At 45.9% G+C, this 24,433-nt stretch overlaps 1 protein-coding gene and 1 long non-coding RNA gene across 17 annotated transcripts in view; one reads left to right on the top strand and one right to left on the bottom strand.

Annotated features, from left to right (window-relative positions):
- The window catches only part of PTPRT (protein tyrosine phosphatase receptor type T), a 1,082,577-nt gene that overhangs the window by 407,130 nt on the left and 651,014 nt on the right, over positions 1 to 24,433 (bottom strand). For all 16 annotated transcript variants that reach the window (XM_058685649.1, XM_058685643.1, XM_058685647.1 and 13 more), the window contains one exon: positions 11,091 to 11,387. In XM_058685649.1, coding sequence (XP_058541632.1) covers positions 11,091 to 11,387 — 297 coding nt within the window. The remainder of the gene's footprint in view (positions 1 to 11,090; positions 11,388 to 24,433) is intronic.
- Positions 10,037 to 13,251, top strand: LOC131485783 (uncharacterized). The gene is made up of 3 exons (XR_009249012.1): positions 10,037 to 10,170; positions 10,546 to 10,644; positions 12,583 to 13,251. It is a non-coding gene; the product is annotated as an uncharacterized LOC131485783 (long non-coding RNA).

Consider the following 24,433-nt stretch of genomic DNA (forward strand, 5'->3'; position numbering starts at 1 on the left):
AAAAAGAGGTTAGAGTGGAAGAGAGCCAAAGCATAAGAGACTCTTAAAAACTGAGAACAAACTGAGGGTTGATGGGGGGTGGGAGGGAGGGGAGGGTGGGTGATGGGTATTGAGGAGGGCACCTTTTGGGATAAGTACTGGGTGTTGTAATGAAGCCAATTTGACAATAAACTTCATATATTGAAAAAAAATAAAGTTTACCAACTGTAAAAAAAAAATAAATAAAGGTATTCTTCTCTCATTTCTTTGGGAAGGTAGTTTAAGAATCAGACCATCACCTTTAATGGAAACTCTCACTTTCGTCCTGTAGACCCAAAAAACAGCATCGCATCATGGCAAAGGCTGCAGGCTGAGGCAGACTGCCCAGGTTTGTGTCCTGTTCTTGCCATTTCTGGCTGTGTAACCTGGGGCAAGTTGCTTAACCTCTTTGCAGCTCAATTTCCTTACTCTATTTATTTATTTTTTTAATTTTTTTTCCAACGTTTTTTATTTATTTTTGGGACAGAGAGAGACATAGCATGAACGGGGGAGGGGCAGAGAGAGAGGGAGACACAGAATCGGAAACAGGCTCCAGGCTCTGAGCCATCAGCCCAGAGCCCGACGCGGGGCTCGAACTCACGGACCGCGAGATCGTGACCTGGCTGAAGTCGGACGCTTAACCGACTGCGCCACCCAGGCGCCCCCAGTTTCCTTACTTTAAAGTAGGGATAAAATAGCACCTGCTTCATGGGTGTTGTGGCGCTTGAAAATATTCACACAGGTAAAGTGCTGAGCAAAGGGGCTGGCATAGAGGTAGTATTACTCTGTGTTTGCTCCTCCCCCTGGTCCCTCACATCCTGGAGAACACCAATTTACTTTTCTGCAGAATCAGGATTATTACTATTTTCCTTGGTGTTTTTGCCTCCATTCTTCCCGAATGGTGTTACACAGCTAGTCATAAAAGCCATATCTTCCCATAACTTACTGAGTATATTAAATAGCTTTCGACAAGCACCTTCTGATTTCTATGGTAATTTTAAAATCTATCTTGTCTCTGAGGACTCGGGATTCATTCATCCAATAACTTATTTATTGCATGCCTATTCTCTACCTGGCACTGTTCTAGGTGCTTGAAAATACCCAGTAAACAGAAAAACAACAATAACAAAAAACAAACAAACAAACAAAAAAAAACCCAGACTCCTCAGTGTGCATTCTAGTGAGAGAAGCCAGATATTAAAGTGTATGGTGAAATATGTAGTATGTTAAATGATAAATGCTAACGAGATATGTGAAGCAGAGAAGAGGGACAGAGTGTGGTGCAGGAGGCTTCCAGTTGTTCATAGAATAGTCAAGCAGGATCTCCCTGAAAAGAGACATTGACTTGAAACAGGTGAAGGAAGCAGCCCTGTTTGTTTAGGGGAAGATCATTCCAACGAGAAGAAACAGCACCTACAAAGGTGCTGAGGGGGGGACGCAGCTGGCATATTTGAGAACAATGACTGGATCTGTGTAGTAAGGCCGAGGTAGAAGGAGATGGGGTCTGAGAGGCGGCCAGAAGTAGAAGTTGTGGCCATGTGGGGCCCTGTGAGCCATTGCAAGGATGTGGACTTTTAATGTCAGTGATGTGAGAGACCGATGGAGGGTTCTGAGCAGAGGGGTGAGGATATGATTTGCCTGGTGGTTTAACAAGACCGTTCTGTCTGCTAAGCTGAGAAAAGAGTGTAGGGGCTAGAGGGGAAGCTGAAAGATCATTGAAGGACTATTGCAATAGTCCAAGTTGGAGATCACAGTGGCTTGGAACACAGAGCTAGCAGTAGAGACTGTAAGCAATGGTCAAGTTCATGCTATTTACTGAAGGATGAGCCAAGAGAACATGCTGATAAATGAGATGTGGGGAGTAAGCAGGGCTGCTGCTTTGCACAAAGCAAAGGGGTGCCAACCACAGAGAATCCAGGCTGAAAGGGCCTCGGGTGTGACAAAAGTGAACAATCAAAGCTTTTGACTCAAGCCACTAATAAAAGGCAGTTGCCATTAACTGAGATGGAGAAGACTGTGGGAAGAATGAGTTTGGGGGTGGATGAGGGATGATCAGGCGGTCAGCTCTAGACGTGTTTAATTCCAGAGACCGATTAGCAATCCAGCTGGACAGGCTGAACAGGCAGTTGCTAAATGACTCTGGAGGGCAGAGGAGAGGTACCGGAGATACCAATGGGGGAAATCAGTGTGTCGTCGGATTGTAAAGTCAAGATAATAGAGAAAACAGGGGGGAATCAGTGGGGATCAAGGGTCAACACATTATGGGTATAGCCAAATGCAACCAGCTGCTTGTTTTATAAGTAAAATTTTACTGGAACACTGGAGCACACATATTCATCTCTACTGTCAGAGTGAGAAATCTGAGATGGAGGTTATAGAGGGAATACAGGTGATTCTAAAACGGCCCCCTGCCCATGACTAACAGAAATTTTGCAAAGATCCCACTTTGGTTTTCTTCTAGTTAACTCCCTCAACTAAAAATCTGCCTGCCATTGGGGCGCCTGGGTGGCGCAGTCGGTTAAGCGTCCGACTTCAGCCAGGTCACGATCTCGCGCTCCGTGAGTTCGAGCCCCGCGTCAGGCTCTGGGCTGATGGCTCGGAGCCTGGAGCCTGCTTCCGATTCTGTGTCTCCCTCTCTCTCTGCCCCTCCCCCGTTCATGCTCTGTCTCTCTCTGTCCCAAAAATAAATTAAAAAAAAATGTAAAAAAAAAAAAAAAAAAAAATCTGCCTGCCATGTCTGATATTGGCCACACACCACCGAGTCTGTACTCTCGGCAGAAAGTAAGTTCGGTGCTTCACATACAGACTTTCACATAGAACACCCTAAAGGGATTGATGGTATTACCACCCCCAATCCATGGACAGGGACACTGCAGTGCCCGATATGAAAGTAATTTAAGCAGAGCTGGGTAACAAAGTAGTGAACAGAGCCTGGATGTAGCCTGGATCCTTCTGGCTGGAAAGTATTTTCTGAATCAGCCCTTTTTTCCTTATTCCGGTAGATGTGGGTTCAGAACTGCTGAAAGGCAATCTCACTGCCTGTGAGTAGCAAAGCCAGGTCGTCTCAGCCCCACACTAAAGCTTTTTTTTTTTTTTCCACACCACACCACTGCTCCACAGGTCACGATGTCCTTCCAATGAAGCGGACTTACTTTCTTTGGATTCAGCTGGGTCTCCCCTCCCGCCCCCACCACTCTCTCTCATCATGAAAAGACTTCTTGGAGAAAGATTCTTTTTCCGTCTTATCTTCTAATTCTGTGTTACTTTAGTCTTCTTTTTTCTTTATAATTCTTTAATGAGTCCACATATTCCCTTCCCACAATTTCATTTCTTCTTGTATCTAACAGCAAAGAACTTTCCATCCTTCTGACAGAGTTCTACAACAAAGGTTAATTACTTTATAATTTCATTCCCTTAAAAAAAACACACTAAAATTGCTAATTTTAACTGTGCTTCTTGTCAGTAAGTTCATGTAAATTCACTGTAATTAAACCAGATGTTTTCTTGTGCCTAAAAGTCAGGTGGTAATTTAAAGGAAATTTTCATTTCAACATAAAGGGGGACAGAGTGTAATCAAGGAAAGTTTTATACACTCCTTTCCTCTTCTCCTTTCTTCTCCCCATTTTTCTATCTGGAAAGTGGGGCTGATAATTGTGAACTCTGTGGGTAGCTGTGTAAACAAATCATATAAGAGCTCCGAGCCCTGAAGAGTCAACAGAGGTTTCCTGTCCTGTTCACCTTATCTAGGTCTTTTATTTGTTTTTTGGGGGGGGGCGGGGCTCTCCATTCCAGGTGCCATATTTATTGGTTAATTGGTTCATAAAGAGACTCAGAACTTAAGAAAAATCAAAATAATTTGAAAATGGTTTGAAGGCCACCAGAATCTGTTAAGTGCATCTGATGGAGACAAGACAGATTTCCTAGTCTTGGTGAAGGAAAGATATTTTTTTCTGGGTAAATGTTTACATGTTGTCAAATATATCTTTTTAATGGAACTATACAGTGGTATGTTAGTAAATGTTTCACAACCAACTTTCCAAGAAAAACAAAAACACCAACAGGTCTGCCAATATCCATGGTGTACATTCCCCACCGTGACCAATTTGGAGCAATGAATATGATATCACAGAACTAGGAGGTGGAGACAGAGGCTAATGATTAGCTCTAGCAAGCCACTATGAGTTGGTTTTGAATACAGATAAAATACGTCACATATATCCTCTCCTTCTTAAACAGTGTATATAAACAAGATCCTGTGATATGGGGAAGAGGCATGGACTTTGACGTCAAATATTCATTCACTCACCAGACAGTCAATGAGCAACTTACTAGCTGTTTGGCAGGCAACAAATGTGTGTGTGTGTGTGTGTGTGTGTGTGTGTGTGTGTACACATATGTGAACACACACAGTATTTCAGATGATGATGAATGGCACAGAAAAAAATTAAGCACAGAGAGTGTTGGGGAGGTTTTGGTTAGGTTACAGGATTATCTAATAGATGGTCAGAGAAAAAATTATGGGTAAGATTTTGGGATGCATTTATTTGTTCTGCCACTTGTTGTGTGGCAACCTCAGACAGGTTCCTTGAACTCCCTGAACCATGATCATATCAATAAACACCTTCATCACAGGATTCGGCAACTCACTGTAGGAATGAAGGATATCAGCACAACACCTAGGTCAACACGAGCATTCAAAAACCACATTTTCTCCTTAACTTTTATACTATCTCAAGGCCATCTTTGTAAAACTCTAAAATGTACTGAGCTCTAATTAAACGATGTGTTCAGACTTGCTAAGATGTGCATAGCTTTATACCCTTCCACTAAATGACTCTGGACTGTTATTTATTGCCTTGCTGTTATTGCCTTTTATCCTTTTGTCACTTCCCTCTTCTAGATTTCATGTGCTGCATGTTGTTACTATACATGCACCTGTCCCTAGCAACATACAGCGTCCTTCTAGTTTCCGATGACCTGAGGAATGAGATAATGAGACGTCTACAAATGCACACAAAATACAGGCACTCATTCCCAAGACATGTCAGTCCTTCCTATAATGCAAGTACATTTACCATATTATATGAAATAATATATGTATTATGTGATTAATCATATTATAGATTATATTAATATAGTATGTACGTATTAATTATAATCAACTATATTTTATACACTTATTATAAATTATATGGGACCCTACAATTCCTTACTGCAAAGTAGGAGAAATAATACTGTTTGCTTGCTTTCTCACATTTGGTGTTAAGAGAAATGCACCTACATTACTAGTGAAAATGTAAAATAATACAACTTCTGAGGAGGAGTATCCGTCAACATCTAACAAAACTGCGTGTTTTTTTACCCTTTGACTCCAGCAAACCCACTTGCAGGAATTTACCATGAAAATACAACTCCACAAATACCAAAGTAAGTGCAAGGCTATTTGCTGTAGTATTACTTTTCATAGCAAGTAATGGGAATAACCTAAGTGTCCATAGGATGCTGCTTGAACAAACCATGTCATATGCACATAAAAGAGTCTCCTACAGCCATCAAAAAGAATAACACAAATCTGTACAAACAAATATGGAGTGATTTCCAGAGTATACTAAGTGAACAAAGCCGTATGGTGTGGAGCGCATTTGTTTTGCTATCTTTTACATAAAAATAAGAGAGGAATAATTTTTACCTTTTGTGCAAAATGACTATAAGAAAACTATATCTGAAATGAATAAAAATGGTGGCCTTGGGGGTGTGGACATCAACAGTGTGAAAGAGAGATGGTGGCACTACCTCTGAGCATACACTTCTGCAGTTTTGACTTTTGAACCACGTGACTATTTTGACTTTAAAAAATAAAATTAAATAAAAAGGATGGGGGGAAGCGAGCCTTAAAATGGAAACAAATGAGCCTAAATGGGCCTCAAATTGATAATATAACCACAAAGAGAAAAGATGAAGCCTTTGAACACTGCATTTTGGCTGCTGAAGGAGAGAAAAGCTGAAAAGAAAATCTTTAACCTAATAAAGTTGCTTTCTTGTTTTTAGGGGGATTGGTACTGTACTTCTGAAACTGTTTTATATGTATTGTATGAAGAAGCAAATGAAGAAATGTGTGGATGTTGGGAACCAGAGTTCTCACAGTGGGAGGAAGGAGAGATCTGTATAGAATGAGGGTGAACACAGAGGAATGAATCCTGAGGTGATATGAATCAGTATGACTTTGTGATTTAAAACAGATAAATTATATTCCTCAGTTCTACCTACTTGAAAAGTCTAGAGGCGGTAACACCCCATCGATCACAGCTAAGATGTATATCTTAGTGCCAAAATACCACTCCCCACTGAAAGCAGCCAGAAATCTTTAGATAAGTGGTTGACTTCAGGTCTGGGGCAGAGATATTACAAGGGTGGTCTAGAATATTTTGTTATGCCAGAAGCAAGGAAGACTAATGAGAACATGTCAAAAGAACCTAGGAGCCAATCTGAAGGGACTCCCACTAGCCACAGATGAGACAACGTGAGCACCAAAGAGAATTATAACTAGTGCTGGACTTTAATACAGAGTCAAAAAAAAAAAAAAATGGGGGGAGGGGATTTCTGAGTCAGTAGGGATACTAAAAATGGGGAAGGAGATGGGGAGAGAAAACCCTTCTATAACGAAGAATGCTAATTAATACATGTAGAGGGAAGGACAGATTTAAAATTCACTCTTTTGGAAATACTAATGTAGTAACTGATTCAGGCGAGGATTGTCAGGGAGGCTAAGACCACTGGGTGAAAAGTGTATGGGGGAACTGGGTAGTCAACAGACCTCACAGGGCCACTACACAGATTGGCTGATTTACAAAGGGACAAGGACCACACTTACAGTAGAGGGACCTATGTATGTGAGCAAATGCAGCATGTCAGGGGCTTTCTGACATTATGTAAGTCTTGATATGATACAGTGAAAAGTATGCATCACCAACTCATGGGGCATTTTTGCCAAAAATGTCTCATTTTCTGACTTTGTTACATAAAGTCATGCTTAACATTATTGGAAATGTGAGTATGGATTATTTGTTTACTTGATTATTTTTAAATTAGTGCTAAATTTCTAAGATGTCCTATAGTGTTGTGGCTATGTAGGAGAATGTCCTTACCCTTAGGTAATGTATACTCTCAAAGACTTGAGAGATCAGATGTTGGGACTTCTGCAATTTACCTTTATTTTTTTATTTTTATTATTACTTAAATGTACTTATTTTTGAGAGTTCATGAGCAGGGGAGGTACAGAGAGAGAGAGAGAGAGAGAGAGAGAGAGAGAGAGAGGACAGAGGATCCAAAGTGGGCTTTGTACTGATGGCAGTGAGCCCAATGAGGGGTTTGAACCCACGAAACATGAGATCATGACCTAAGCTGAAGTCGGATGCTCAACCAGCTGAGCCACCCAGACACCCCTGCAATTTACTTTTAAATACTTAAAAATATTATGTATTTTTATGTGTGATATCTCCATGTCAAACATACCATACATACATATGAATAAGAAAATGTAGCACAGTGTTAACAAATACTAGATCTAGGCAAAGGGTTCACAGGTCGTCTTTGTCCTACTCTTAATTTTTCCATAGCCTTGAAACACTGCAAAATAAAATCTCAGGTATAAGTCACCACGCACAATATACCTATTAGTGCCTAGCACAGGGTAGGTACTCAATAAATGGTAACCAAATTGAGGCCATCATCAAACCGATTTTATCTTTAAAGGCCTCATATATTCCATTTCATAATTGCAACTACGGTCTGGGGGAAGGCAAAGAAGCAAGCATTAAACAAGCGAGCCACGGTTTTATCTGAGTCATCTGTGGAAACAGGGAAAGTAAAGAACCCATTTGGTCTCCTACCTACTTCCTAACTGATGCAACAGGGCTCGGCAGCCATGACTTCTTTCACAGCCGCAGATTACTTCATAGGCCCTCAAAGGCACTGGGGGGCTGAAATTACAAATTTTGCAAGTTCCCCGGAAGACAATTTTGAAGCACAGACAAAAGCAGCACGAATCCAGTCAGCTCAATCCGAGACGCTGCTCTTTGCCTCTGTGAGAGGGGTTTCACTTAATCAGCCAGAGCCATGATCTATCCGGTTTGTCCTTGAGGTGAATGAGCTCCCAGCAACGGAAAGAGTGCCTCTTTCCTCCTGAGGAGGAAGGGAACCTGATTCTGGCACATAGAGGGGACTATGATCTTCTGAGGTCTTCCTTCAGCACAGTGGTTCCTGAGGTGGGGCCTCAGGATGGCTCCAAGACTGAGGACCGAGTCTTGGGTGTTGGTGTTTTTAATATGATAATGTCCACACGTCTCTGTGGAACAGGAATTGATGTTTTATTAATGGTGCTTAATTAAAGTTTAATTTCAAAGCATTGCTGCTCTCGAGTTCTTTTGATAAAGGCTTTGTGATATTTTCCCCCACCCCTGGTGACAGGAAGGAGAAAGGGAGAGGTTGAGGCATGGCTTAAAGATGGGACTTGGGATTTCCTGTTGTAGATGTAGGTAATCCTCCAAAAGCAGCCTGAGGCATGAAGAGCATCCTGGAAAACATACCCTGAGCTGCTCCTGGGCCAAACCCTCTCATCCAGGTTGAGTCTTGAATTTTCAAGCTGAGTTTCAATGGTGGTGGCTCCTCCTTAACAACAACTTGCTCCTGAACCTCCCTTCCTGCCCTGGTTCTGCTTTTCAGATCAGGCACTGACCAGATCACCACTCCTTGAGAGTCTAGGTCATATTTTCACCAACCGACTGGGAGTGCGTGTCGAGAGTTCTAGAGAGGATTCCTAGGGCAGATTAATGGTCTCTCGGTTGCTTGTGCTTTGGGATCTTTTGTCAGACATTTTTTTTTTTTCTGTGACTTAATCCAAATTCACTGAAAGCCACATTCACTGGAAACCTACAATCTGCTGGACATTATTCCAGTTTCTTTATGTACCATTCCTTTCAATGGGCATAAAAAGCCATCAGGTGGCCACTACTTCTATCTCCATCTGACAGGTGAGGAAACCAAGGCACTGAGAGGGTAAGCAGCTCATCCCAGGGGTGGTCCTCCAGAGCTCACCTTCTGTTGCAGCTCATCCTTGTACCTGCTGGAGGAGGGGCTGTGCGTTTCTGAAACAACAGAGCCATCCAGGAAAGGGCTGGCAGCTTCACCTGGAGCCCAACCCAGGGCCGCAGATCCTGAGCTGCAGACAGAAGCCCAGAGGAGATGCCCACCCCTCCACTGGGGGTTGCATGAGAACGGGTTCACAGGAAGCATACACTCAGGTCACCGGACAAGGTTGGTCCAGGGGAGACTGTGTCCACAGTGGACTGAGGTTCAATGCAAGGCAGGAAGGTGGGGGCAAGGCGACAGAGGCTGGGTCTCCGCTGCAGCTACTACCCAGAAAAGCAGTCTGCTGGGGTTGCAAAGAGTCGTTGCGATGATGAGTTTAAAAGGGGGGTCACAAAGGGTTTGCAAGTGGGTGGACTGTGTAAAATGTCCAGTTGTAAGATGGGACTTGGGGAAAGGAGAATTGGGGAACGAGATGTGCAGAGGCTGGCAGTTTCCTCTGTGTCTTTAGGGGACACTGCAGCTGAGGATGTGAGTCTGGACCCCAGCAGGGGCCACCACTCTGGGTCCTTGGCCTTGCTTATGTGAAACAAGAGTGCCAAGTGGGACTGCATGCAAGAGGCTCTGCCTAGAGGTCCTGAGGCCCACCTGGGTCAAGTGGAGGTAGCTGCCTCATGTGGCTGACAATGACAGGGCTCTGATCCCACTCCTTCTGACCCCTTTGTACCATCTTTGTGCCCACGGCCTTCTGTCTGCATGTGAAGACTGCCGACACTTCCCGAGATTTCCTTCCCAGTCGTCCCTCTGCATCCCAGCCCCAACCACGCTGGCTGCTCCCTTCCCTGATCAGGGGCAAGAGTGATGCATGACCTGCCCTGCAGACGAGGTCACAGTCCCCTTTGTTGGATGTGGCTTAAAGCTCTACCAAGTGTGATTCCAAGGAACTAACTAAAGATGCCTCACAAGGCCAGAGACAGCTTGGCTGGAAGGAAAACTGAAACACAGCTGTTGAAAAGTGCTTTCTAGAGAAGTCCTAGAAGCAGCAAGTTCTGTACTCCCCTAAGTAAGGTAACTGTTGCAGTGGAGTTACATGCAAAATGCAGGGGGTGGGGTCAGGGAAGGAACACCCAAGTCAACTTGGGGCAGTCAGGGAAAGCTTCCTGGAGGAAGGAGAATGTTGAAGATGAACAGAGCCTGTCCCACAGACATGGAGGGATGGGACAGGACAGGACGGAACGACAGAGGGTGGGAAAAGTGCTGTGTTCTAGGAGTTACATGTGGCTCTGTGTTCCTGGAGTCTTGAGGTAAGAGGCATGTGGGGAGAGAAATCACACAGACTCATTAGAACCTTGTGTGTGTGTGCAGCGGAGGGGGGGGTGATGGGGGGTGAAATGGAGGCTCCCAGGCTGACTTCGGGTCTTTATTTTGACTTGCTGGATGTAGTTCACTGAGATGAGGAACACAGAGTGAGAAATCAATACAGAAGGGGAGATTGGTTCATTTTTGGATACTTTGAATTTGTGATGCCTGTAGGACATCCGGGTGAGTACTTGGGTCTGGGTGCATCTAATGTGTGTGCGAAGTAACTTATATGCATTATTATTATTATTATTTTTTGTAACTCTTGGAGATTCTAGAGTTGTCTGACGCCCAGATTCAACGCATTTAATACAACTCAACAATTCCTCTCTGGAGGCACCAGTGTGGTTAAACACTGGACCTAGAAGGTGCCGTAAAGTGAGAAGAGGGATGGGGGTGCTGAAGGGTCAAAGCTGAGTGCACAGCCGTGTCTATGGAAACAGCACCCCCTGGAGTTGTGCAATGCACACTATGTGGGTCTTCATGGAAGACCTTGGAGAAGAGGCAGACATAGAGGAGGAAATGAAAGGAAAAATGAACAGGAAAACAAGCAGCTCATCACTGATAGGCGTGGCCCCGTGACAGGTTCTGCACACCCCGCTCCCAAGGAGGCAGCCGCCCTCACTCACCGTCCTCCTCTGTTTGCACCACCAGCTCCTCACTCTCTACCCGGCCCTCGGGGTTGGACAGCAGGAGCCGCAGCCGGATGGTCATGAAGGGGCGCAGGCCTCGCAGGGTATAGTGGGACGAGGTCTGGATGACCTCTTCGGCCTCGTACTGCTGCTGGTTGAACACGTACTGGTACTGCACTGTGAGGTTGTAGCTGTGACAGCGGGTCACCGCGTAGCCAAAGGGTTCCCACTGCAGGGTCAGCTGCCGGGCGCGGATGTCCACAATCTCCACGTTCTGCGGGCCGTGCACAGGGTCTGCAAGACACGCGTGCAAGACACAAGGGCTTTGAGAGTGTCAGGAAGCGGGCAGTGGGTGTCGTGCTAAAATGGGGGGAATAGCCCTCCAAACTTATCTCAGCCACTGCCTGCATGAGTTTTGCCACAGAGCGTGCAGTTTAATTAACATTTTTCTGTCAATCAAACTCTTTTTTTCTTACTTAAATGCATGCATCTAAAAGATAACACTTGCCATACAGAATCGTTAACCGTCAAAAAAAAAAAAAAACACCACAAAATTGTTACATTCTTGAAGGTTCATCAGGGTACTCCCGAAAACCACCCTGGGTACCATCAACAGCACACACAACGCTCCAGGGATATACTAATTTAGACGGTTGCTGGAATTCTGATCTGCCTTATATTTAATCCAGCCACATCCTCTTCCCTTGGGAAATCAGTCCCCTCTCTCCGGTTAACTGCACTGAGATGTACAGGCTGGAGATCTAGCCACATGCTCGGCACGCAGCACTCAATCTGTCCACATGGTCACAGGTACCGCTGACTTCTTGCCATTTCCCCTCTTTCCACTGACAACACAACTCATTATTTCCTAGGCTCCTATGACAGCCCTCGACCTCCTTTCTCTCCTCTCTACTTCTTTCCAAACAGGCCCCTCCGGAGACATCATTCTGCAAGCAAATACGGTCATGACTTCACACCCTAATGCTGTGTCCTACCCCATGCTTCCCCATATGGTCCCAGACCCCCATATATAACATTCACTGTCATATTTTATTACAAATATTCTGTTTACACTTCATGCAGGCATTTTTGTAAAAAACGGTTTATAACAAATGAAACACTTAAAAAAATCCCCATATGTGCAGCTCATTTCATTCTATAAAGCTTAGGCATTTCTTACAACAGAAACATAACTTCTTTTGTGATGAGCATCCCCATAAGTTCTTGTGTTGAATATCTTAGCTGGAAGTAGTTAAGCACAGACTAGAGATTTATTCAGTATCTTCCCTCCACACTACTTTAGGACTTGACCAAATTCTGTAATTTCTTTGGGTCCATTTTTTATTTCATTTATAAAATGGTGATCGTAACAAGTAGCCACCCTTGCTGGTGGCTAGCGGGGGGCTAAATGAAATGTTGCTTGCAGAGCAGTTAGAATTGTACCTGGAACTTAATAACCACTCAAAATATGGTGGTTTTTCTTTTGCAGCGATAGGAACAGTGGGAAAAGAAAAAATAATAAGGATGCGTATTCTGTCTCTACTCTGAAAGTCTTCTAAGTGGTAGTGCTGGGCAGCATCCTTCTCCAAAAATGATGGATTCTATCATCCGTCCGGTCTTCTCAGAGCATTTAGGGGTAAGATTGCCCCTGTGCCAATGTAGCAGTAAGAAAGAAGGCAGGACTCAATGAAAGCTGATTTCCTGGATCTGTCCCTGTGGGGAAAATGTCCTGTGACTTGTATCAGAGCCTTGCCAAGGAACATACTTCAAAGCAGTCTTCTTTTAAAAAGGATGCCCAGAAATGTCAGGGAGCCGGGAAAACCGGTCCGGACCTGCTCACGCACTGCTGGGGACAGTGAGCAGCCTGGCTCTGGAAAGACTGAGGAGTTCACGGTCACTCATGCGGCCCAATTATTCATGTTCACAGGTCCTTTGTGTAAAAGAGAGCCAGCGTTCCAAAAGCAAACGGGTGACTTTGAAAATGTGACATTGAACAAGCTGTTGCTGAGGGTCCATTGTGCTGAGCCCACACAGAATAGAAGGTGAAAGTGTGGTCCCCATAGTGCGGGGGGGCAGTTATGATCTGGTGTGGTCGCCTGGTTTAACAAGTCCTGATGGCATGAGAACAAATGTACAGGCACAGGGTGAGCAAAAAGCTACTTGCCAGGGAGGTCTGTGCATTCCCACCAGCCTGGCCCAGACGGAGCCTTTCTGCAAGTCCAGATCCTGGAACTCTCCTGGCAGGGAGGCCCCCCCCCAACCCTGATTAGGACCCCAAGACACTCCTCCTCTGGGTGTGCCTTCAAAACGGATGCCACACCCCAGTCAGGTAATCGCTCTCACAGCTCTCTCGCCTCATCTTAGAATGAGTACAGGGATATTTAAGACCCTTTTAAATCCAAGACTCGTCCACTTTGTTAAACAACTTTAAATGTACCACAGCCCACGTTAAATATTTTTTGGAATCTCCAATGTGCCCCTGCAGCACAAATGAGACAATAAAAACAAAACACCTAGTTGATGGCCAGCAGCCATGGTGCTGGGTTCTATCACCTGCATCATCTTGTGACTCTGGAAGGGAGGGGCTGACTGCTGGCCCCACTTTACAGTGGAATAAACTGAGGCCAGAGAGGTCTAGGAATGTGTGCAGAGCAGCAACAAGACCAGCAAGTGGCAACGTGGGGTTGTGAACTTGTGTCTATCTGACCACATGCCTAGTGTGCAAAGTCAGAAGACGTGCACGACCAGGGGGTTCTGGAAAGAGAGCGCAGGTGCTTTGTGTGCCCCCGAGGGAAATGGACCCTGCCTCTCCCACCTCTCTGGCTCTGAGGGTTGTCTTCCCCTCCCTGCTGGAGTTGGGCAACAGTCTCTCCTGCTTTCGCTCCCTGTTCACTTTGCCTCCTCTGTGAAGACGTCCTTGCTGAGTCCCTGGGCAGAGTACAGTGCCTGCGTCTTTCTCCTCCTATTAAGTGTTCCCTTCCATACTCATCATTTTCCACTGTGGCAGCTTTTTAAAAGTTGGCCCTGCCCACTAGAAGGTAAGCCCCGTGAGAGCAGCGGTCTGCTGACCCCTGCAGCCCAAGCCCCGCCCAGAGACGCACTCGGGAGGGCCCCAGGGAGTCTCAGGCCAATGGACGCTGCAATCTGTAGACCCCATGGCCATCAGTGAGGAAAGCATCTCTAGTCTCGTCTGCGAGGAAAACAAGCTCCGTGAGTGGAAATGACTGAAAAGCCGCATAGCGAGTGCACAGCTGAGGTTTGAAGCCCCTGAGGGTCCAGTGCCTCCACGTGTGCTGCACCGGGATACCACGGGGCACTGAGACCAGGGAAAGGCATCAACGTGGGCACCCCACAGTCAGCAGGGACCCGGGGAGGATGCTGGGAGGAGGCCAAGAACTGTAAGGCAGAAATGCTGGGCCCTCAGGAGCCGGGGACCCGCTGGAGAGGGTGGGGCGGGACTCCATCACACTCAGAGCTGAGTTGCCCACTGGCTTGTCTTTGCACCTCTGCTCTCCAGCTTCTCCAGAATCCTCCCCACAGCTCACCTGTGCAGGTAGGCGCTCAAAGCACCTTTCTGCTCCTCTTAAAGGAAGGAGCCGGCAGAGGCGCCTTTTCAAAGAGGGCAAGGGATGGTGTGAGCCTGCCACACAGCAGAGACTCCCTCCTGAGCGGGAAGGTCAGGGCACTGGGAAAGTCACTTGCCTCCTCTGAAGCACATGCCACTGTCACCAGACAGGCCGCGGGGAACAGTGGAGCGGGCAGAGCACGGCGTGAAGCCAGACTCTGGTGCTCACTAGCTGTGTGACCTTGGGCAAGGGCACTTCATCTCTGAGCCTCCGTTTCCTCTTCTATAAAGTGGAAATTATTGCACAAATCTCAGAGGGCCGTTAATGAGTATAAAATGAGCTGTAAAGGGAGAGAGAAAATTGCCTCTAACAGTGGGCATTCCTCTTAGAGAAAATGGCCTTTCTTGGAGAAATGCCTTAAGAAGTGTATTTGAAACAGAAGCTGGATTCCCAGGGCCGTGGGATCAGCTGGGCTCAGCCTTCAGAGGAAGAGAAAAATGACTCCACTTGTTGCTGGCATTGAACAAGAAAGGATGTGGGCGAACAAGACAGCAGAATGACACCTGGAGCCCAGTGTGACAGTTCCCCGTGTGACTCCTAGCTCAACAAGGTCCTCAAAATCCACAGAAAGGGCTGAGATCTCCATGCCTCCCTTGGTCCAATGAAACACCACTTGGGAACAAACACAGGGAGCAGAGACAGAAGGGACTTGGGAAATATGGCCACGTGTGTTACTGGTACCCTGAGGTCCCCAGAGCACGGAAATAACAAATCTCAAGGAAAGCTCAGCTCCTGTGCACAAGGCAAGAAGACCTCTGGCAGACGTGTGGGTGAAAGAGTTTTGTAAGTGTAAGAACTACCATTCTAGAAAGGGAAAGACAGTGGCTCCTGATCATATAGTAACTCTGGGCTAGGTACCTGCAACTCTCTGGCATAGAAAATCCAGGTCAACGAAGGGATGTGCCTTACCCAGGGCCACACAGCCAAGTCCCCAGCTCTGGGCTCGTACAGCACTTCGCACAGGTGTCCAGCCCATTCAGCATTTGCCATGTTTTCTAGGAATTGCTTGTTCATTTATCTGTCACTCCTCCCAGGCTGCCAGGGACCACATTCTGTTTGTCCAGTAACCCCAACACATGGTAGAGGGGCTGTCGAGGGGCCAGTTCATGTTTATTAAACTGAGATGAACAGATGGTGACCTGTTCTTGGGAACTGAACTCGGACCCAGTTCTTGGGAACTGACTCCACGGTCCAAGTTTCGTCCCCTCTGCGACGTCCCTGAGTCTTTAAGGTGGACATGTTTATTTTTGCATTCAAGCAAAAGAATGTCCTGAAATCCGACACAAGGAAAACTAGTTTTCAAAATGTATGATAGAAGCATTCATGCCTTCAATCTGACCCCTCCCCCGCCAAACCTCAGCCTCCAAACCCAGCTTCTGCTCTGATAATTGCCTGTAGCAGGGAGAGTCTTGGGTTTACACTCAATACGGTGCAAACAAGTTGGAAATTGCTGAGAAAGCCTGTGTGTGCAGTGGAGATTGCTTTGTTGAATTTACATTCCCCGTGTAAATATGTCCAAGCGTAGAGGCCTAGGGTTTCTGCCACCAAAAACCACACCCATATGACCTTCTTAAGTAACAGCTTCCAGGCCTATGGGAAGACAAATAGTGGGGAGAGAATGTGGTTTGTCTGGGAAGCTGGGACATCTTCCTCTGATGAAAAATCAAAGTGGCTTGGCCTCTGGGTACACTGTCTCTCTGCTTTTAGACCTGGCAACAGGAGTCCTGTCCTGAACCCTGCGCATTAAGGAGGCCACGCTGGCCGTCTTTGGCGCGTGCCCTCCCCTGGCACAGGAGTCAGGGGGGTCAAAGCATCCACCTGGTGCCTGTGCTTCCTATTTTGGACCAGGCTCCAGGAACCCAGAATTCCCTGCCCCAAACTCACTTCCAGGGCCTGCGAGAACCTCCCGGTGGTTCAGAATCAGACCATATCCCGTGTGTGTGCATCCCTAGGCCCAACAGGTAACCAAAGAATGGCTGTTTGGGGGAGGGTAGTGGACAGAACTTGGACATGAGGAATAAAGTCTCCATCCATGGTGCATGAGGCTCTTTGGGGGAGGGACAGAGTAAGAGGAAAGGGGAGGAAGAGGACCACAAGGTTCTATTTGTTCTTGCTCCAGACTCATTTGTGTTCTTGCATAGGTTAGGGCCGGGGTGTATGTGTGTGCGTGCGTCTGTGTGTGACTGACTGACTCATGCCTACAGAAGCTTTCTCACTCCTGCAGCTGCCTCTGTAAGGCACGCTGGTCCTCCTGACCTCTGATCACTTCTCCCCGTTTGCACGCTAGATCTTACTCAAGTACTATTTCTTCCTCAAGTATCATTTTCTCCCTAATACCTGAGCCTGAGCTGCAACCTGTACCCTCCCACCTCCAAATTCCTCTCCTCACTTCCCACTGCTCACTCCCTACGTTGTACTGGGAAAGGCGAGTACCACATCCTGAATCCTCTCATCCCTCCCTGCTCTTGCCCACGCTCTTCCCTCTGCGTGGGGGGCCACTGGCAAATCCCTAGCCAATACACTCAAGGCCCAGCTCCTGTACCGGCCTTTCCTTGTAACTTCCTCCAAAAGCCCTCCTGGCCCAGGCACAATGAATACCCCCATCATGTTTCCTTTAGCATATTAGCACATGTCCTCCATAACCCTTATCAAACAGCAGGTGAGTCGTTTATAGCTTTGGTTCATGTTCACCTCATCTGCTACCTTGTGAGCCCCAAGATCTCTTCATTTTCATAACTGGGACACACGGCTGCTTAATAAACAAATTAAGGAATGAGTAAATACACAGAGGAAGTGATGACTGAAGACCTCCACACTGCGGGGTGGTGGGGGGAGCGGGGAAGAGGTGAAGGGGTGAATCAGGGCTCTCTTTACACTCTATGCGAAGGGTAGTCATGCGGGTAAGTCAGAATTTCAGGCTTTTTTTGTTCTAGGCGGGCCTGGCTTCCACTCCTGCTGTCAAAGGCAATAGCTGTAGACTCTCCTAATGACCTTAATCAAGGCAGAACATCTTATTAAAAAAAGAGCAGCAAAGCAGATTTCCAAATCATGAATTTTCTATGTATTCATCTTAGCCTGTGGAGTTGGCTGTAACATATGTACCGTTCAAAGTTGAACCTACATTGAGATAATTTGGGGCATGGGGCTGAAAATGTGGAGGTGGATAGCTTGTATGTAAAATTAATTTTTTATCCATTTGGAGATGGAATTTGAGTTCCTTTCAAATTAAATTGCAACGAAGTCCTAGGCAGCTGGAAACATTATTGCTGGCATAATTTGATGCTGGAAGAGCAGTAATACGTTGACAGATATTTCGATGTGACCATTAATTTGCAATTTCTGCATGGAAATGATACACAGAGGGAGAAAAAGGTAAAAGGAACAAAATTAAAATCCATCTTCCTTCCAGCATTATCCAAACCCACTCTCTTGCTTACTTTCCATCACTTCCTTTAATTTATTGCTGATGTTTGGTGGACAAGAATTTGTTGACTTATTACCACAGACATCATGCAAAAGGAGGCAAGGACAGGAAGCCAGAGGCTTCACTGGAGAACGCTGGTGCCCTCACAATCGAGGGTCACTGGGTCCTACCTATCCTGATAAATAGAATCCTGCACCACTGGAAGAGGTTACCAGTGAGAAGGTGATTCAGTTGTTATCCTCTTGTAGCGATGAAATAAAGAAGATAATTCATTTATGTGTTCACTGGCTCATTAATTAATGAAAAACTACTCGAGCACTGGAGACTCTACGGCATAATGAAAACAACACTGGCTCTGCTTAACACCTGGACCTAAAGCAAATCACTGTCTCATCTGCATCCATGCTGCAGTTTTTCATGCGTAAAACATGGGTGATACTCTGCCTTTCAGAGAAGGGGAACTAAGGAGACAGCCTCCACCAAGCTCTTGGATGGTACTTGACACGGCTGTATTCCCTCAAAGGCAGCTCCCACCGCCAGAAGGGAGGCAGGTAGAGGAGGCATGGAGATAGGAGTTCTGTAGGTTACTGGCCTAGTTCCCAACATAGTTGGTAATTGGCTTCATGCTTTTACCCAACTGTGGTTTGGAGCTGCCAAGCTCCCATTAATGCATGTGCAGATGCTGCTGTATCTATTCCTTATTTCTGCAACACATATGGAACCTCTGCGATGGGACAGGTGTGAGGGATGCATGAGAGTAAGACAGGTACTATCCCATGAGACTCATGCTCTAAAAGGAGATGCAGACCCAAGTGTGAGGAATGGAATGACGAAGACTGAAGCACCCTTTTTTTGAGAGAGAGAAAGGGCGGGGGTGGGGACTTTAAGCAGTTTCCATGCCCAGCACAGACCCCAACGCGAGGTTCAATCTCCTGACCTTGAGATCATGACCTGAGACAAAACCAAGAGGTGGACACTTGAGCGACTGAGCCACCCAGGCGCCTCTTGGATCACCTTCCTGCAGGGGAAGTGCTGCTTTCCAGGTAGCACAAGGCAGAAAGACACAGCCTCATACTAGAAACTCATCTGAGCCTATTTAATCATGATTCGTGCACAACCCTTACATCCTTTCTCATAGACACCAGAAGCCACCAAAGAAATGTGAGGTGAGTGAAGGTTAATGATTCCCCCTGCAACTGCATTATTAGGTTATAATAAAAGCAAGCCTCAGGCCAAATTCTACTATGTCAATGACCACTTATTACACAAATGTTTATTAGCAAGCAGACACAGAACAGGTCAAACCATCTATTCTGTAAAGTGCAACGAAGTCTCAGAAATCTGTCCTTGCAGAAGTTGGCAAACATTTTTCAGGCAGATAGACCATAGGCATACAGATGGGCGTGGCTCTTTCAATAAAAGTTTATTTGCAAAAACAGCCGACACCAGAGCTCTAGTATGCCTGCTTCTGTTCCAGGGGCAAAATCAATTACCATTACAGTCACATTAGGAAACCCGGAATCCTCCTTATCCAATGGGTAACCAGGACTGGTTAGGAATCAATCATCCCTAAGGTTAAAGGCTAGAAGTCTTACTGGGTGCTCCTTCATTATGTATGTCTGGAAAGAGCTTTAAAAATATTTTGCCAACTCACATATTTTGAATACCTTCAATTTCAGCAATTAGAGTCCACTCATAATATTATTAAGCTAGGCAACAGGTCTCTGATTTTAACCACAACGAGCAATTTCTGACATTTCATAGGCTCATTAACAAAATGAGGGTTGATGATCAAGCTATGGTATCAGAAACACCTGGGCAATGTAGCATGGTCTCTGAAGTAGCAGCTTCTTGACAGGGAAACCAGCAGACCTTCCATGGCCCGCTGACTGGAAGGCTGAAAGCCCCGGGTTTGACTTGTAACTATAGCTTAACGCAGAACTCACCCACAACATTCCACTGTTAGATATTTGAGACTAAATCACCAACAATGTAACGTACAGTCTAGAAGCCAAGAAGGTTGTCTTGAAAGAGGGAGCCTTGGGCAAATGAGGAAGACAATTTAACCAGGTAAAGGTTCAAGGTATGGGGGGATGGGGGAGGGGGGCTACAGAGAGAGAAGATTAAACCCCAGGCAAAGGAGGCAGCACATTTAAAGTTCAGGAGACAAGAACAAAGGAGAAAACGGTCATGAGGATGAGAACAGTGATCCCCCCGCCATCCCGCACACATGCACACCCCTACACAGTGACGAGTTAGGCCAATCTAGATGTTAAGCATTGTAACAGTCCCTCATACCATTCCTAAGAAGTGAGAGTAACAACCGAGGCAGCTGTAACAGCGTGATAGGAGTATTCTTTGCCAAAAGTAAAGCAATGGGCAAACTCATTCTTTTAATAAACATTTCTGAGCTCCTACCATGTACAAGGCATTGTACATGATGTAAGAGTGAGCTAAACAGACAAAAATCCTCTCTGCCCTTAAGGGGATTATGTTCTAGTGCGGGGGAGTGGGGGGGGGGGTTATATAACATATGAGATCATCATAAAATTATACAGAATGTCAGCTAGTAGTAAGTGCTCTAGAGGAAAAGCAAGTGGGGAAGGGAGACTGGGGGGTGCAGGAAGACTTGTGCCTAACACATGACTTTGATTTCGGGTCCCGCTAGCCGCTCCTTGATCTCTCCATTTACACTAAAGTCTTTGTAGACACAATTTAGCTTACAATACTTATGGAGCACCTATGGGGTGGCAGCTAGGTGCTGGGACACAGCCGTGACAAAAATAGACACAGTCCCTGCCTCTCCTGTGCTTAAGATCACTAGGAGAGACAGACGGATACGACCACACGGGCAGTTAGACGTGTGGGCTGACAAAAGTGCACACCGTAGTTAAGTGTTTTAATTTTTTTTTTAACGTTTATTTATTTTTGACACAGAGAGAGACAGAGCATGAACCGGGGAGGGTCAGAGAGAGGGAGACACAGAATTGAAACAGGCTCCAGGCTCTGAGCTGTCAGCACAGAGCCCGACGTGGGGCTCGAACTCACAGACCGCGAGATCATGACCTGAGCCGAAGTCGGCCGCTTAACCAACTGAGCCACCCAGGCGCCCCCGTAGTTAAGTGTTTTAAAGGGAATGGAGGAGGGGCAGCCTGGTGAAAATGGCAGTTAGGGAAGCAGGGTTCTAAAGAGCTGACGGGTGACTGAAGGTTGTCACTCCTCCCTCCTCTCTCTACTCATACTGTTCTCCCAGCTTCCACAGATTGTCCAGGCGTCACTGTTCTGGGAAGACTTGCTCTCAAACGCTTATGTCACCCCCAGGTGGATGAGGGGTGCTGCTTCATGTCCTCCCACGGAAAGACCCAGTGAACGAGACCAGGATGGAAAACAGGGTGAGACGAGGGCTCCTCCAAAGGCCCTATGCTGTCAGTCCTACAGCTAAGCAGCTTGGGGCATGGATGGGGAACCGGAGCTTCCAGGAGGACCTCAGGCCCAGAGTGAGCATGGCAGCTGCAACCCCAGAACACTGGGCTGTGTCCTGAGTGAGTGTCCCTTGCTCCCAACACTCCTATACTGTTTGGTGCTGCTGGGGATAGGATCTCTGCTCCCCCATTTGGCTCCATGCTAGTCCCAGCCCATAGGGGGCGACAGAGGGAGACGGTGAGGCTGGGGAAGAGAGAGCAGGCTGGCTCCTTCACCCCACCCACCCCACCCCCACCCTCCTGGGAGTGAAGTGTGCTGCAGGGGTTAGGTGTGGTTTACAGCTTCTCCAGCAATTAAAGAGCAAGCCTCACTGCAATACCTCAGAGATGCCAGCACGTGCCAAAAAATGCTCTGTCTTCCCATCTTTTAGATGGTTATGATTCCAGCCCATTCTCTTGGTTCTGTCCAGCCTAGCAGTGCCTACTTCCCACCTTTGCTCCTACACTGGTATAATACCTTCATGTTCCCTTTGTACCTTTTCAGTGTTCTGGCCACTTCTTCATATACAGTTAACCAGAGGTTTCTAAACTTGCTCGGTTCACAGTGCTCTTGTGGTTTTGACAATTTTTCAAAGAGCTCCTCACCAAAGAAACACCTCACAGTTTTATTTATTCGTCCGTGCAACTTCATAAGTATTTATATCCTAACTTAATAGCGGTTTGAGAAAACAGTACACACAAATCAAAAGACAAAATATTGTAATGTCACTCTTAAATAACCACAATTACTTACTAATGGGATGCATGCATCTGTTGAACACTGAACAAGCCACTCTTGTTTCCTGCTCCAGGGTGACTTTTGTGCAATACTTGCTTCTCATCATACCAGCTACTGGAAGCCGAGCTTTGCAAAGATACAACAGCATCAAAAGGATTGTAGCTCAGCCTAATGCTGAAACTTTGGACCACCTCTGCTTAGTAGTTTGTACAGTGTCAGACAAACGATGCTGTGTTTCATGTGAAATAAGTCAGTCAGAGAAAGATAAATACATGATTTCACTCATATGTGGAAGTTAAGAAACAAAACAGGTGAACACAGGGGAATGGAAAGAAAAGTAAGATGAAAACAGAGAGGGAGGCAAACCATAAGAGACTCTTAAATACCGTGAAGAAACTGAGGGTTGCTGGAGGGGTAATGGGTGGGTGCATGGGCTAGATGGGTGATGGGCATTAAGGAGGGCACTTGTTGGGATGAGCACTGGGTGTTAGATGTAAGTGATGACTCACTAAACTCTACTCCTGAAACCAATTCTATACTATATGTTAATTAACTCGAATTCAAAGAAAATAAAAATGAAAAAAATTTAAAAATACATTTTAAAAATAGAAAGAGTAAATTGAGTTCTCTAACATCTTCCAATAGTGACCAATTAGTTTAAAATTTTAAAGCATCATTATGCACTTGTTGGTGTAAATAAATTCGATATATTTTAACCCCCCCCATAAAAAAAAAGATTAAAATCTAAATGTCCTCATGTGATACCTTTCTGAGTTCACTGTGGTGTCCCAGGCTGCCCTCAGCACAGTTTGAGAACCATGAGAGAGAACAATTCCTTACAACCAGTCCTCTCTGTTAAAATCAGCAGTGTGATTTATGTGCTAACTAGGCCTTGACAGATGCAGGGCCCTACTGCCTACACTTCATGAACATTCCATGTCCTCATCCCATCTCCCCCAGTGCTCCATTCTGCCTGGGTACTGCCTGACCACAACCTGATGTCCTAGCTGGTGGCACTGTACTTCCCAGCAGTGGCCCAGAGCCCGGCCGTCCCTTGGGGCCCCATCCAGATGCAGCCACCCGGACTGCTGGCTAAACCTGGGGGCAGGGTGCTGCACCGTGACCGCTCAGGTGCTCAGGCACCAGGAAGAATTAAATGGACACAGGCACATGATTGCAGCCTGAAAATAAAAGCTTCAGAATGTTTAAAAATTACTTTTGTGGCAGAGGAAATCGGGTTGGAAAGAGAGAAGCAATTTCTAAATTACATGGTTTTGGTTTCCAGAGAGGAAAAGAGTTTCAGGGTGGGAGGGAGGAGACAGTGAGCCTATAATGTCTTCTGGGCTTCACTTCAGTTCACACTGAATTCATGGCAAGTCTACCTGGTCTATTTACAAAAATAAATAAATAAAATTTAAAAAAAATAAGGGAGGAAATAATAGGAAAAGCTGGAGAAAGATGGAAATCTGAAGCATCTCTGAGGGTCAAAAGCCACTGAGTGCTGGGTCCAGGTGAGGCATTCAACATTCTGAACACTGCACGTCTCCTTTTCTCCTTGGCGAGCAGCGCGGCTATGAATGAAATGGGCACTGGAATTAGGAAACAGTCTTCCCTGCAGCTAATATGCCATCGCGTGATGCTGATACATGTAAATCAACTTGTTTCTAGGATAGGTAAAACAAATCAACAAAAGCAGTATCTCCTGAATGCACTGTTAGTCCCTCTCTCCCAGAACTACCACCTTCCTTTGCAGTTGGACAGGTTGACTTTTTCTATTCAGATTTGGGACTTTTCAAAAAGCCAAGGCTGCTCCCAGCTGAGAAACCCCCACTCCAGGACATTCTTGATCTCCTACGGAATAGCATTAATCTATAGACACTACTCAGGGCTGCTGGGCCTTGAAGAGGCCTGCTGTGTCAGCAGGCCCAGAAATGCCTACCAAGCTTTTTTTATGATGTCCAAGGCTTTATTCTTTGAAATGTACAAGAGGAGAATTAAATTGAAGGAAAATTTTCAAACAAAAACCACTGTCAGTTGAAGGAGGTTCATTCTCTGTCGGGTCTCATTTGGGACTTACGTAGGCATTGAGA

Source organism: Neofelis nebulosa, chromosome 9 (assembly GCF_028018385.1).
Source record: "Neofelis nebulosa isolate mNeoNeb1 chromosome 9, mNeoNeb1.pri, whole genome shotgun sequence".
Lineage (NCBI taxonomy): Eukaryota > Metazoa > Chordata > Mammalia > Carnivora > Felidae > Neofelis > Neofelis nebulosa.